Source organism: Cucurbita maxima, unplaced genomic scaffold (genome assembly GCF_002738345.1).
Source record: "Cucurbita maxima cultivar Rimu unplaced genomic scaffold, Cmax_1.0 Cma_Scf00008, whole genome shotgun sequence".
Taxonomy (NCBI): domain Eukaryota; kingdom Viridiplantae; phylum Streptophyta; class Magnoliopsida; order Cucurbitales; family Cucurbitaceae; genus Cucurbita; species Cucurbita maxima.
The window spans coordinates 2,352,279-2,367,402 of NW_019272024.1; the positions used below are offsets into that span (position 1 = coordinate 2,352,279).

The following is a 15,124-nucleotide window of genomic DNA, read 5'->3' on the forward strand; positions in this document are numbered from 1 at the left end:
AAAAAAAAAAAAAAAAAAAAAAAATATCAAGGAACCACTACAAGGGGAGTAAGATTCAAATTACCTTGTTGATCGAATATCTCAATGCAAGAACATTGTTTGAGATTCGAATCACTCCACAAGCAAGATCGATCATGTCTAGCTTGAATGATTCTTGTTGATCAAATATCTCAAGGCAAGAACACCTCCATGAGATTCGAATCACTCCACAAGCAAGATTGATCATGTCGAGCTTGAATGATTCTACATGTAACCTAAACTACATAGAATTGCAAAGAAACTTAGCCATTGGCTAAAGAAGAGCACAAATGCTTCTTTTTACTATATTTTTCAAGTCCCTTACACATACAACATACATAGCTTTATATAGCCTCAAAATGAAACTACTAAAGTCATTCCAAGAGTTGTAACATTCATACTTAATGGCCATAATTAACCATTATGTAATTGTAACCAGTAAATAAAGTCTTAAAATACATAAATGAAATACAATAACTCTAAATGGTAACCCACCCAAAATTTATAACAATCAAACTTCATTCTTCTTCAATGTGGCATGAATTGAAACATCTTTTGATAATTTTGACAACCTTTTCTTCACATCTTCATTGAAGTATATTGTATGATTGATGTCTTTTGGTTCATATCATTCTCCACTTCTTCAAGAGGATTCGTCCTCGAATCTATTTGTGAAACTTTGCTGCAAAAAATAAGTTATGGAAATACAAAGGACCTCATAACACTCTCTCACGTGTATACACTCAAGGAATTTTAGGCCACTCTGTTTGCACTCATTTACACAAATGAATCTCTCATCCTCACCTCTCAAATTTTCTAGTAGAGCCCAGATTTGATTTTTTTTATTTTGGGTCGATTAAAAACTAAAAAGATAAAAACAAATTGAAAAGAAATGCAAAGGAAACATATATCCGATCTTGAGCCTGAAGCTCTGATACCAAATGATAAGAAAAGGAACCACTACAAGGGGAGTAAGATTCAAATTACCTTGTTGATCGAATATCTCAATGCAAGAACATTGTTTGAGATTCGAATCACTCCACAAGCAAGATCGATCATGTCTAGCTTGAATGATTCTTGTTGATCAAATATCTCAAGGCAAGAACACTTCCATGAGATTCGAATCACTCCACAAGCAAGATTGATCATGTCGAGCTTGAATGATTCTACATGCAACCTAAACTACATAGAATTGCAAAGAAACTTAGCCATTGGCTAAAGAAGAGCACAAATGCTTCTTTTTACTATATTTTTCAAGTCCCTTACACATACAACATACATAGCTTTATATAGCCTCAAAATGAAACTACTAAAGTCATTCCAAGAGTTGTAACATTCATACTTAATGGCCATAATTAACCATTATGTAATTGTAACCAGTAAATAAAGTCTTAAAATACATAAATGAAATACAATAACTCTAAATGGTAACCCACCCAAAATTTTTTATAACAATCAAACTTCATTCTTCTTCAATGTGGCATGAATTGAAACATCTTTTGATAATTTTAACAACCTTTTCTTCACATCTTCATTGAAGTATATTGTATGATTGATGTCTTTTGGTTCATATCATTCTCCACTTCTTCAAGAGGATTCGTCCTCGAATCTATTTGTGAAACTTTGCTGCAAAAAATAAGTTATGGAAATACAAAGGACCTCATAACACTCTCTCACGTGTATACACTCAAGGAATTTTAGGCCACTCTGTTTGCACTCATTTACACAAATGAATCTCTCATCCTCACCTCTCAAATTTTCTAGTAGAGCCCAGATTTGATTTTCTTTATTTTGGGTCGATTAAAAACTAAAAAGATAAAAACAAATTGAAAAGAAATGCAAAGGAAACATATATCCGATCTTGAGCCTTAAGCTCTGATACCAAATGATAAGATATGGAACCACTTCAAGGGGAGTAAGATTCAAATTACCTTGTTGATCGAATATCTCAATGCAAGAACATTGTTTGAGATTCGAATCACTCCACAAGCAAGATCGATCATGTCTAGCTTGAATGATTCTTGTTGATCAAATATCTCAAGGCAAGAACACCTCCATGAGATTCGAATCACTCCACAAGCAAGATTGATCATGTCGAGCTTGAATGATTCTACATGTAACCTAAACTACATAGAATTGCAAAGAAACTTAGCCATTGGCTAAAGAAGAGCACAAATGCTTCTTTTTACTATATTTTTCAAGTCCCTTACACATACAACATACATAGCTTTATATAGCCTCAAAATGAAACTACTAAAGTCATTCCAAGAGTTGTAACATTCATACTTAATGGCCATAATTAACCATTATGTAATTGTAACCAGTAAATAAAGTCTTAAAATACATAAATGAAATACAATAACTCTAAATGGTAACCCACCCAAAATTTATAACAATCAAACTTCATTCTTCTTCAATGTGGCATGAATTGAAACATCTTTTGATAATTTTAACAACCTTTTCTTCACATCTTCATTGAAGTATATTGTATGATTGATGTCTTTTGGTTCATATCAAAGTGTGAACAGAATCTTGGTTCATATCAAAGTGTGAACAGAATCTTGGTTCGGGCGATCTTACTACATCATTGGCTTTTAAGAACGAAAATTATGTTATGTTTTAGTACTCAGATTTGGTTCCTTAGATTTCTAGTAACATAGTCACGTTACTTCTCGTTGGTAAGAATGAAAACTATGTTCACAGACGAACACGGGTATTTCTAACGTGGTATATCTTAATTTAATTTTCTCTCTCTAGTCTGTACTTTGTCTCTCTACCCTACACTTTCTGAGGGGTTTGTGTGTCCTTTAGAGAGGAGGGGGAGGGAGGGCCAGAAAAGGCAGCTAAGAAAAAGAGAGATAATTTGTTGTTAAAAAGAGATTCACAAAAATAAATAAATAAATAAATAAATAAATAAATAAAAAGGGAGAATCTCATCAGACGCCCTTTNACTGTCCTTAATAGATTCTCCTTTTTTTTTTTTTTTTTTTTTTTTTTTTTGTAAAATTCTCCTTTTATTTATTTAATAATAAATAATTAAAAATTAAACTAAAAAATATATGCAAAATTTGAATGGAAAATACCGGGGGTAAAAAGGTAATTTGAAATTTGGAATAAGCTATTTAACTAACCCCAAAAGTTTTAAAAGGAAAATAAAAAGGTGAAAAGACAAAATGACCCTTGAAAGGAAATAGGGTGTTTAGGTCAACCAGCCTCATCATTTCATTTCTCAACTTCAGAGAATATTTTCTTATTTTAATTTTATTTTAAAAAAATAATAATAAAAAAAAAAAGACAGAAAAAGACATGTTAGAAATTAATTGGGAAAATTTCTGTTTTTTGCCAAAGGGGCAGAAAAGGAATACAAAGTGGATTGCGCCAATTGACAAAATAATGCGTCGAGTAATATCTTTATGTCTCGACATTTTTTACAACAAAGATTACGTTACTTATTTTGGAAGAATTTTGAATAAGAGTAAAACACGTTTAAATTAAGAGTTATTATTAAGTTATTAAAGAAAAACGTGTACTCGGTAAAAAAAACGACTTTTTTNTTAAAAAAAAAAAAAAAAAAAAAAAAAAGTGGAAGAGTATGAATTGACCAGACCTAAAAAGAAAACCTAATTGTAAAGTACATTAGGATCAACCTCCCTATGCTTTCTCCCCACATTTTTTTGATTTATCCTAAGTTACGTCTTTCATGCACAAAATAATAATAATAATAATAATAATAATAATGAATAAATAAAACAATGAAATTTGAGTATAATGATTCCCAATAAATATATATAAATTCCGTTAACTTATCCACTAACGAATAAAAATAAAATTTTAATATATTTAAGGGTACATAAAAGTATTAAAAAAAAGGGAATAAATTTTATATAATTTGCATTTGGATCCAAAAAGCATGGGGCAAAGGAGCTTTTGGAAACATCAAAGATCAACAAACCAGATTTTTATTATTATTATTATTATTTAATAAATTAACTTTGTAATTTACCAAAAACCACATCTGCTCCAATATTGGCATCTTTTCCTATACACCACAAAAGACAACACATTCACGGAGGAGACAATTTTATTAAAAAAAATACATATAAAATTCTTAATTTTAATAAATATATATTATGTTTAGATATGAAAATTATATGTATTAAATTAATAAAATTGTTTCCGATTATATAATTTTATATATGTATAAAGTGTAGATCCTTGAAAGCGACAGGGTTTAGATAACTAGTATGTCGCCACACATCATTACGAGAAAAGCTTCAACCAAAACACAAGACAGTTCTGCACCCACACGCTTCCCCCGCGCGTGTGCTTCAAACTCCTCCTTTTGGATGGAACAGCGAAAAACCCATTTGGACATTGGGACGCCATTTTCATGATCTTTAAACAGAGGAGATTCAAAATGGTGAAAAAAAATTACAACTGTAATGAAAACAAAACCAACAAAATCCCTCCGCCTTATTTACATCATCATTCTGAACCTTCTTTTTTGTGTTAGAATTAGCAAATTCGATCCAAATCCGTCTCTTATCACCAAGGGGGAAAAAATTACAGAAATGGAAAACGGGGTTTGTTAGTGTTATTACCCAATATCTAAATCCCTGTTCTTCTAATCTCATCAATGGATTTTCCCTCCGCCGTCGGTTTCGTTGATACGCCTTGTTGTCGTCCGGTTAGTACTACTACTGCTGCTACTACTCTGGTGACTTCTTCCGCCGGTGCCGGTGAATAATGGTCCGAATCCGAAGACAGATGCGGATTTTGAGGAACCTCTCAGTGAAGAACAAACTGGAACGTTTAGGACTGGAGTCACTCTCACGTTCGCCGAGTATGAACGTTCCATTCCTCTGTTTTTGAATTTTGGTCCGCCATTGAAAGTGCTCGGACTGCTTGAGCTTCTCTCCAAGTTGTGGAACACGATTTTTCCTGACGAGTTCATTCGTGGACTATCTACGGATACTCCTCGGATCCCTCCTAATCGACTGGATGATGATTCTCCAGGCGTGCGCCGCATCGGGCTTCTCCCTACTCTCTTTGCTGTTGGATGATGATCCACTGTTGAAGTTGATCTCGGATTGGTCTCTGATTTAGGCCTCGGTTTCACCAGTCTCATCCGCGGTGGATTGTTGTGGTTAGGGTTCCGATGGAGGGAGATCGGATTCTTGTTTGGCATATTTTCGCAATCGAGAGAGAGCCTGTGAAGATCTTCGTGTTCGTGACCTGAGGAAGAAGAGGAAAGAGACACACGGGAAGAAGATAACGAAACAGACTCACTATCGGAATCCTTCAGCAATGGAAGGCTAAGCGACGAATCGAACGAAGAGGTTAACGACGATTTCGAATTCCGGTGGAGAAAATACTTCAGCGCCTTCGAATTCGCTTCCGAGAAGTAAGACGACGATGACGTCGTCGTTGTTTTGTGGTTTTCGTTTTTGGCTACCCCATTGCTATTGCTATTACCATTGCTGCTGCTCTGGTACAGCTTCTTGAGCCCTAAGAGCTCTCTCCATCGACTGGAACACCTCGGCGCCTTGGGAGAAAACAGATACGGGTCCGTATTGCATTCGTCCTCAACTCTCCGGCGGGCTTGAACCGCAGACTCCGGCGACGAAACGCACCTCGTCGACTTCAAACCATTGACTGAGGGTTTAACAGACGATACCTGAAGCGGCACGAGTTTCCCATCCAAAAACAACTCATCCGCAGGAAGCATCAAGGCAACAGGATCTTGAAGGCAGAACTCGAACTCGCTCACCGGCACCAGTTCAGGATCCGGATCTCGAATCTCGGACTTCCCGGCCGGGTCAGCGCCAGGCTTCGGCTTAGATATAGGTCTGGCGAGGTTGGAAGAAGGCGAGGAATCGTCGGAGAAGTCGCGACTAAAGGAAACGCGAGGGCTGAGCCAGCCGTAGGAATGGCAAGGAGCAGAAGAACAGTCGAGAAAATTCTCCGGCGACATTCCGACGCTGTTAACGCATGCGGAAGCCATGTATGGCGGCAGCGATCATGCGAAGGTGAAATAGAAGTCCGGTGATGAGGGAAATGGAGAAGAAGGTGACGCCGGGGAAGGTCAACGTCTACGGCGCAAATCACATCGACGGAATATCCGGCGAGATCTGGAGGAGAGAGAAAGAGAGAGAGAGAGCTAGGGTTTAGAGAGATGATGAGTTGGCCTTTTAGAAAGAGGTCCGTGGTGCCACCGTACAGGAAACCCACTATTTATATCTGAAAAAAAAACGGATTTTTTTTTTTTTTTTACTTTTTTTTTTTTTTTTTCAAATACAGCCAAAAAATGCCAATGGCGCTATTTCCATTTTCTTTTTAATTTCTTAAAAAATTACATGTGGTCCATTTACACTCTTACCCCTTTAATTTTGTTCTATTTATTCTCTAAATTAAAAAAAAATCTTATAATAATAAAAAACCAAAATTTTTATTTAAAAATTGAATTACAAATATAAATATTTTTATATTAAAAAAATTAATAATAATTTAAATGTTCACAAATCAAAATTTTGAATTTAATATATATATAATATTTAAGAATTTGTTGAATTCCCATTTTAATTTAAAAAATAATTTATGAAACTTAATTTCAAATCTTATCAATATTTTATATTAGAAAATCAACTAATAATAATTAGGGCTATTAAATTGAATTAAATGAAAGTGTAATTGTAAACAATTTTGTCAAAGCCTACCACAAAATTATTGTTCTTCTACTAACCCTAAAATAATTATCAAATAGGGTTTTTCGAAAGTCTAATCCTATTAGTTTTAATAATTCAATCTCAGCTTAGCTGGTTAAGTTTATACTCTTGATTAAGAGGATAATTGTTTGGATATTTCTACCCCGAACATTATTGAACTAAAACGATCTTAAACATCCAAAATCAAACCTGTAACCATCCAAACATACCGTTGGCCGATATTGTTTTCTTTGTGCTTTACCTTTCTGTTAGGGAGAAATTTTCTCTAACTGAGATGGGATCTCACAACTCACTCTCTTGGAAGCCAAAGTCGTCGCTGACACACGGCCGGATGATGATGGGGTTTGATACTTAACATTCAAAAGAGAGAGAAAGAGGGGGAGAGTGAGTTGGGGGACAAGAGAAAGTTAGGGATAGGGCTGTTATAACACAACCATCTGCCAAGTGATTCTGTCGCTTCAACCTCAAGCAGTCAGAAGTTGGAACTCCCAACTCAACCAGCTGCTTCCCTGCAACATTTCACATGCTACCTGTTCTTATGAGACCACACAACAAACGCAACCAACCATTTTTTCAGCTGCTCCGGCGGTTTTCACTTCAAATCGGTTGTCGGTTTTCAACCGGTAGCTCCACGGGACCTGCATTGCTATACAACTCTTGAAGCCATCTGCTCTATACTAAATGATGAACTCGACAGGTTGAGTATCACATTTAGACTCAATCTGATATATCTTTAAAGATTTCTTGCTATGAACATCGACGACAACAAAGCTTCTTCAATCTGTCATAGCCTAAGTCCACCGCTTTAGTTTGATACGTATCGTGATCGGCCTCGAGATAGTAGGGAGAGGTTTCCACACCCTTATAAGGAATGTTTCACTTGCCACTCCAACCAACGTGGGATCTCACAATCCACCCTCCATTAGAGGTCCAGCATCCTCAAATATATTGTCAATTTCGAGCTTTCTTTAAAAGGTTTCTTATAAAAAGATTTTAAAATACATATATAACGGAGGGGTTTCCAACCCTTAAAAGAATGTTTCATTCGCCTCCCTAACTAACGTGGAATATCATAATCCACTCTTTTGGGAACCCAACATCATCGCTAGTACACTGCCCAGAAATAGTAACCCATTCTAGCATGAACAGTAAAAATTGTCTACTCGGTCTATCGAAAACTCTATAATAATCGCAACCCAGTTGTCGGAGCTCACTGCCAAACAAGGTTCCGCCGCCGGCGCCGTTAAGAGCCACTAAGGCCATGCTTGAAAGGAAAAATGGTACGCCATGAGGGAAGATATCTTTAAACGAAGCAACTATCCTTTTATCAAATCTCATTGTCGCATTTTCATCGTTTCACTGGTTTACCACCTCGATTTGGAGTGTCTCATTCCATGCAATGAAGATATCGTCCACAAGGCTATAAAAAGAGAGAAAGGGGCAGCTATCTAGTGGGAATCGTTTCGGTTGTCTGCCACGAGGTCCCAATAGACAAGGGGACAAGTGAACCATTGCTTTTGGCCACAAACAGCCTTCGACCATCTATTCCATTACATTCCGTCCCGTATTGCTTTACTAAGCCGTATCTGGATACATATTACTAAATCACTAATTATAATTATGAGGAGTTAGAGCACATGTTATTAAACTAAAAAACAAAATCAAAATCAAAATCAAATATCATAGCATATAAGAAAGAAAGAAAGAGATATGTACATGAGATTAGATGGTGTACAGGTTAAATCTTCAAGAACAGGGGAGGGCAGCAGCAACAGAGGCTATTATACCTAAGCTTTGGATCCTATATTACGTCTTACTCATGTTTTCGATGAGTTTACGCATTCGTCCTATTGGTCGAGTAATCCGTTTATCGTTCATACCTTTCTCCATAGGAATAAGAAGCTTGCAATGCTGCTGCTGCTGAGGCTCAGTTTTTGCTGCTGCTGAGGCTCAGTTTTTGCTGCTACTCTAGCATGATGTTCTTCGCCATTGTTTGCTGCTCCCTTTCTTCTGCCCCAATTTGAACGGGCTCCAGCTCTTCCTCCGTTTCGAGGTTTCGCAGAAGAGACCGGAGGCTAAAGCCTCCTGAAGCCAAAGCTCGAATTCTTCCTCGTCTTCGTCCATCATTTCAGCATCCAATTCCCAAGGAAATCTACTCGACTTCGATCGTTGTGTGGTTTTTCCTAAACCGACCATGTTTACGTGAAAGCTTGGGCGATGAGTGTTCGGTCTGCAAGCCATTCCCTGCTCAAAGTCAAATCTTTCAAGATCAGAGCATGAACCCAAAAGCTATATAACTGTGGACAATCAACCACTTACTTGACAAATCGCCCATTCGGACACATCGAAGATTTTGCTCTCCGCACAAACGAAAGCTCGTGGTATATCCATCTACAAGAAAAGAGTAACATTGGATCCGAACAGTCAAACATGCATGTCAAACACATCACTCAACAAGATCCGAACGAATAACATAATCGAATCCCATGTTGTCTACTAGAGCTAACGTTGGATACGCTAAGTCTTCCCATTGAGCTTGAGAATGAAAAAGAACTTACTTTCTGAGGTTTATCGAAGATTAGAGACCCTTTATATTCGACCCATCCGTCTCCATCCTTGGCTTGATGATATTGACAACAATCCTGACATCGAAGCACGTACGAACACCAACTTTATTCTCGAAAGTAACATTTAAACAAGGGCAGATTCGAGAAGAAAGAACAGATGGTGCTTAGGGAAGAACCTGGCACCATCTCGCCTTTGTCTTGTTCCTATTTGTGCAGACCCATACATGCGAATGCCCGCATTTACTGCACTGTATACGTCTCGACTCCTCGGAGCAATAATCAGAATTCATCTGCTTATAAAGTAGACTGAAAGTTACTAATTTCAACTCAACTACACACTAGCAACTAGAGAAATGCTCGGACAAGAACCAACGAGCTTCAGAAGCCACACAATGCCGTGACTCGATAAAAATGGAGGGTACGAAAATAGTTCTCAAGAAGATACCAAAATCTTGACTAGTTAATAAGTCTCTTCAAAAATAAATTTCAATACGTTAATTCAAAGTCAAGTATTAAAAAAGGTCATACAAATGTAACAGCCCAAGTCCACCGCCAGCAGATATTGTCTTCTTTGGGCTTTCCCTTGAGAGGTTTCCACACCCTTATAAAAAATGTTTCGTTCCCCTCCCCAACCAATGAGGGATCTCACAATCCACCCCCCTTCGGGGCTCAGTGTCCTCGCTAGAACACCGACCAGTGTTTGGCTCTGATACCATTTGAAACAACCCAAATGCACCACTGACAAATATTATCCTCTTTGGTCTTTCTCTTTCGAGCTTCCCCTCAAGGTTTTTAAAATGCGTCTATTAGGGAGAGGTTTCCACACCCTTATAAAAATGTGGGATCTCATACTCGATGAATGAACATACGGAAACAAAAAGACTAAGCGCCTATTTAACCAAACACTTCAAATCTGACAAGGCCATCTAGATGAACCTTGAAAGTACTTTGGACCCATGAAAAAAATAGATGATTCCTGTTAGATACTTTACTCTCTTTCTCTCCCTCAGATAGAGTCTAGCAGAAAGAGTTTGGCATCTTTATTAGTATTCCTATTAGTATTATTACTTCCGTTCTAATTACCGTAAGTCTCATGAGTTCGAAACAAAAGAACGTTTATCATGAACAAGCGCACATACATCAATGAAACTATAAAATGTCGGTATCGATCATATAAAGATAATGCAGAACCTGTTGTGAAGTCCCATAGGACTGGGACCTTTGGCAGACACTTTTGGTCTTCAATTCCTCCTTTCTCAATTGCTCATCATAGTCTCTTTTCTTCACGGAGTCGGAAAGAACCTAATTTTCCATGTAGACATGAGTACGAGATGATAACGACCAGATAATTGGAAGTCACTCGACTATCGAGGCAGATACGATTGAAGAAACAGAAAGCTAAGATTTTTTCACTTTCGGGCTATAATGTAGGCTCTCTTTCTGGGGGAAATTAGTATCCATTCCATAATAAGAAAATTACCTCATATGCACATTGAAGCTTTTTAAATGCGTCGCTAGCCAACGGGCTTCCCATATTCTTATCAGGATGCACAAGCACAGCCTAAGAGGAAAGAAAACGTTTAGTACATTGTTTCGTCGAGAAATTCCGAGAATGACTGAAATATATAGTCATGGAATCAAGAGAACATGGATAGTAATTGTAACAACTCAAACCCACCGCTAGCAGACATTGTCCACTTAGGCCCATTACGTATCGTCGTCAGCCTCACGATTTTAAAAGACGTATGCTAAGGAGAGGTTTCTACACCCTTATAAGCAATGCTTTGTTCCCCTCTCCAATCGATGTGGGATCTCACAATCCCACCCCCCCTTGGGGGCCCAACATCCTCGCTGGCACACCACCTGGTGTCTGGCTCTACCACCATTTGTAATAGCCCAAGCCCTCCGCTAATAGATATTGTCCGCTTTGGCCCGTTATGTATCGCCGTCAACCTCACGATTTTAAAATACGTCTACTAGGGAGAGGTTTCCATACCCTTATAAGCAATGCTTCGTTCCCCTCTCCAACCGATGTGGGATCTCACAATCCACCCCCTCTTGGGGGCCAGCATCCTCGCTAGCACACCGCCCGATGTCTGGTTCTGATATCATTTGTAATAGCTCAAGCCCACCGCTAACAGATATTGTCTGCTTTGGCCCGTTACATATCATCGTCAACCTCATAGTTTTAAAACACATCTGCTAGGGAGAGGTTTCCACACTCTTATAAATAATGTTTCGTTCCCCTCTTCAATCGATGTGAGATCTCACAGTAACCATATAACTAAATTTCATAATTACACCCCGACTATCTTTCACATGTAAAAAACGGAAATCGTGTCCTAAAAAAGTGGGAACGAGTATGATATCACCTTTTTTCGGTATTCCTTCTTCAAAACTATTACATCGATCTTCTTGTGACGCGGAAACCCTAGTGCTTCGTAATGGTCCACACTATTTAGTATTCTTTTCATCTCGTCGACTGAATCGGTCTGCTCTTTGGTCACCTTGCTACAAGAAGCCTCTTTCTGGTTATCAACAACAGATGTCACAACAGTTGGGGTCGATGATTTACACGCATGCACCTTCTCGGACTCACCGGTAGGAACAGAGTATTCACACTCTCCTGAGAATTCGTCTTCCGATACTGTTTCAGATTGTTTCGGCTCCTCCAAATGTGAACTCTCACTCGCCTTATCACACCATTGGAGCATATAATTTAATGCATCGTTTGACAGAAATGCAAGATTTATCGAGAGAAAGACACCCGGCCATCCAACACGAACTTTAACACAATATATAGCATATACAGTTGCAATTAACACCACCAACCGTGCATGATTAAGAGAGAACAAATAACCTACATATTAGCAAACGATAAACAAAAACGCGAATCAACCGACAAAAGTTCAAGATTCATAGAGCAATTGATTGAACTCGAGTACAAGTTAATCAAGAAAAGATGCATCTTAAGGGACAACGAGCCCAAATTACGGTCGCCCATAAAAAATCGATTCTCGCATGGAAAGAAGTTCGTACCTCCAACTATAAACAACGCCCCTGTAATCCAAAAGTTAGCGTACATCCACAAAACCAGAATAGCGAAGAGCCCCACGATAAATATTCCAGGAGTGTAACCCAGGTATTGAACAGCAACTCCTGCAGCTCCCTGAAACAGTGGACTAAGCTATTAATACAACGAAATGAAATTTAATTTTATTAACGTTACACGATTGAACTAAAATAGAAGGGGTCGGGCCTTATAAAGCATCTTCACGAATTATCTTGTCAAGTATTTGAGAAGATAAACCGATTATTGCACACTTCCATTACGTTATAAGTCGACTAGGATGGCTACCAATACCAAAGAGTTTCAGCTATTAACTATAACGGCCCAGACCCACCACTAGCAGATATTGTCCTCTTTGGGCTTTCCCTTTTGGGCTTCCCCTCGAGGTTTAAAATGTGTTTTCTAGGGAGAGGTTTCCACACCCTTATAAAGGGTGTTTCGTTCTCCTCCCCAACCGATGTGGGATCTCACGATCCACCCCCCTTTAGGCCCAGCGTCCTCGTTGGCACTCATTCCTTTCTCCAATCGATGTGAAACCCTCACCAAATCCACCCCCCTTCAGGTTCCAACGTCCTTACTGGCACACCGCCTCGTGTCTACCCCCCTTCAGGGAAAAATCTCCTTGTTAGCACATTGCCTGGTGCCTGACTCTGAAACCATTTGTAACGGCCCAGGCCCACCGCTAGCAAATATTGTCCTCTTTGGGCTTTCACTTTCAGGCTTTCCCTCAAAGTTTAAAACACGTATGCTAGGAAGAGGTTTCTACAACTTATAAAGGATGTTTCGTTCTCCTCTCCAACCAATGTGGGATCTCACATTAACAGAACAATATATCTCAAAACAACTCTAACAATGATCTCTACAACAAACGTACATCATCTGGTCATAAAATGTAAACCACTCAATGTAATCCTAACCACTAGTAGCAGAACAACGGATCCACCAAGGACAATATAGAAAAGTAAGGTGGTCGATATTCGTATGAACCTTCGTAGATGGAATCATAGTACAAAGCTTAACTCTTTCAAAGCCTAGACGGGTAGACCTAGGCCATTCTAAACATCTCTAGCTTCTCAAGTTACAAATGTTAAACAATGAAGATCCTATGCAAAGTTTTAGTAGCTCTCATTTGATCGAACCATTTAGAACTCAACTTCTCGACTTTCGCTATCATTTCAAGCAAGTTTATCGATCCTAGTTCATGAAAAGCCCGAAATAACAGAAAGGAATATACCATACTGAGAAGAACATAAGCCAGGCAGGACATGGATGTTAAACTAAGAAAGCAACTCCACATTATAAGGAGCAATGCAGCAGAGCCTAATCCGACAAGCGACCGAAAGCCTTTTATAATGCAATCCCACCATTGAAGCACAGCTAGCCACAGTAAACTCCCAATCCAGGCACAGCCACGGCACACCATTGGCCAATGTCTCTCAATGAACATCCCAACTTTGTCTCTGAATCTAAAAAACACAGTTTGAGCACGCAAGTAAGTGTGCTTCTGCGACTGAAACCATTTCCATCCTTGCTTGAAAAGGCCTATATCCTCCATGGCAGCTAAAAAACCAAAGCCAAACCCCTCACAGAGATACCCTTTTGGAGAAGCCGCCGCTATTGTTATAGATAACCATCAATGCTACCAAATCTAAAATGCACCCCATGGGAATTGAATCTAAGCCCTTAGAGTACCACAAAAAAGAAGCCCATGAGCCAATTCTTCACGGGTTTTCAGCTGCAAGAAGATCCGGAAACTTCTTTACGCACAACCATACATTAAAGTAAGCAGGAACCTCTGTAAACTCGATCACAGATTAGGGGTACTCAGTTCATTCAACGCAAATTGCTTCACATGTAAGTTTCCACAAAGAAAAGAAGACACAAAAAAGAGCAACCAACAGAAACACTTTTCTGAGAAAAAGAGGACAATCAAAAGATCCCATATCCTACCATCCTTGAAAATCAACAGAAACCCAAGAAGGGTACCCAAGAATCAAGGAAGCGAAACCCATTAAGGAGAAGAAATCATAAGTCGAAAAATGGGGCAAACGAACAGCGACAATAACAACGCATTGGGAATCATGAGAAATGGAAGAACCCAACACAAGAACAGAGTGAATGGAGCACCGACATGAATCAAAGCTTTAAATGGAGGAATCAAAGTGAAAATAATCTGGGTACTGGATGAACAGATTGGGGAAATGAAATGAAACCCTAACTTTTTTTTTTTTTTTTGTTCTCGCTGTTTTTATCCTTAGAAGCATCACATAACTCGTGAAAAGAGAAAGTGGGTTATTGAAAAGTTTGAAAAAGTAGAGAGGTTGGAGCAGAGATTTGGTGTTAAATGGATGAGAGAGAAAATGGAGATGGACGGAGCTGAGGCGGCCGGAACCGGAAGAGGGCGGAGAGATTGCTTTACAGTAATGATATTATTATGTGGGATCCACTTCAGTTTTCTTGCTTAAGTTTTCGCCCAAAAATTAACGGTTGGTTTTTAATTTCTATTAACATTAAATATGGTGTTTAAGGTAATTATATTAATATATCATAAGCTAAAACACAAATCTTTGAATCCAACGGCTCAATTTCTCCATCGTCCTATAGATCCGGAATTATCCTTAATTTTTACTAAAGACAACTGGAATCCAACCCACATTGAAGCAAAATAACATGATATATATATATATATATATATATATATATATATATATATATATATATATATAATTGTTCTTCACATGCTC

The 15,124-nt window shown here is 38.3% G+C and overlaps 2 protein-coding genes across 2 annotated transcripts; both read right to left on the reverse strand.

Moving 5' to 3' along the window:
• Positions 1-4,396: 4,396 nt before the first annotated feature.
• On the reverse strand, positions 4,397-6,271 carry LOC111483163 (uncharacterized serine-rich protein C215.13). Its single transcript, XM_023129317.1, has one exon. It carries the CDS (start codon positions 6,020-6,022, stop codon positions 4,652-4,654), a length of 1,371 nt encoding a protein of 456 aa, XP_022985085.1. The 5' UTR covers positions 6,023-6,271; the 3' UTR covers positions 4,397-4,651.
• A 2,136-nt stretch (positions 6,272-8,407) lies between these two features.
• Positions 8,408-14,807, reverse strand: LOC111482984. Its single transcript, XM_023129045.1, has 9 exons — positions 13,615-14,807; positions 12,350-12,479; positions 11,683-12,170; positions 10,791-10,871; positions 10,502-10,612; positions 9,487-9,600; positions 9,302-9,385; positions 9,063-9,134; positions 8,408-8,987 (listed from the first exon to the last, which is right to left on the reverse strand). The coding sequence occupies exons 1-9, from the start codon at positions 13,933-13,935 to the stop codon at positions 8,712-8,714; spliced, it is 1,677 nt and encodes a 558-aa protein (XP_022984813.1). The 5' UTR covers positions 13,936-14,807; the 3' UTR covers positions 8,408-8,711.
• Positions 14,808-15,124: the final 317 nt, after the last annotated feature.

Bases quoted from the DNA above. Each gene is read 5' to 3' on its own strand.
- LOC111483163 (XM_023129317.1), bottom strand. From the start codon at position 6,022: ATGGCTTCCGCATGCGTTAACAGCGTCGGAATGTCGCCGGAGAATTTT.
- LOC111482984 (XM_023129045.1), bottom strand. From the start codon at position 13,935: ATGGAGGATATAGGCCTTTTCAAGCAAGGATGGAAATGGTTTCAGTCG. The intron at 10,872-11,682 runs GTGATATCATAC...CTTTCCTCTTAG, and splicing joins AGAAGGAATACCGAAAAAAG to GCTGTGCTTGTGCATCCTGA. The intron at 9,135-9,301 runs GTAAGTTCTTTT...CTTTTCTTGTAG, and splicing joins TCTTCGATAAACCTCAGAAA to ATGGATATACCACGAGCTTT.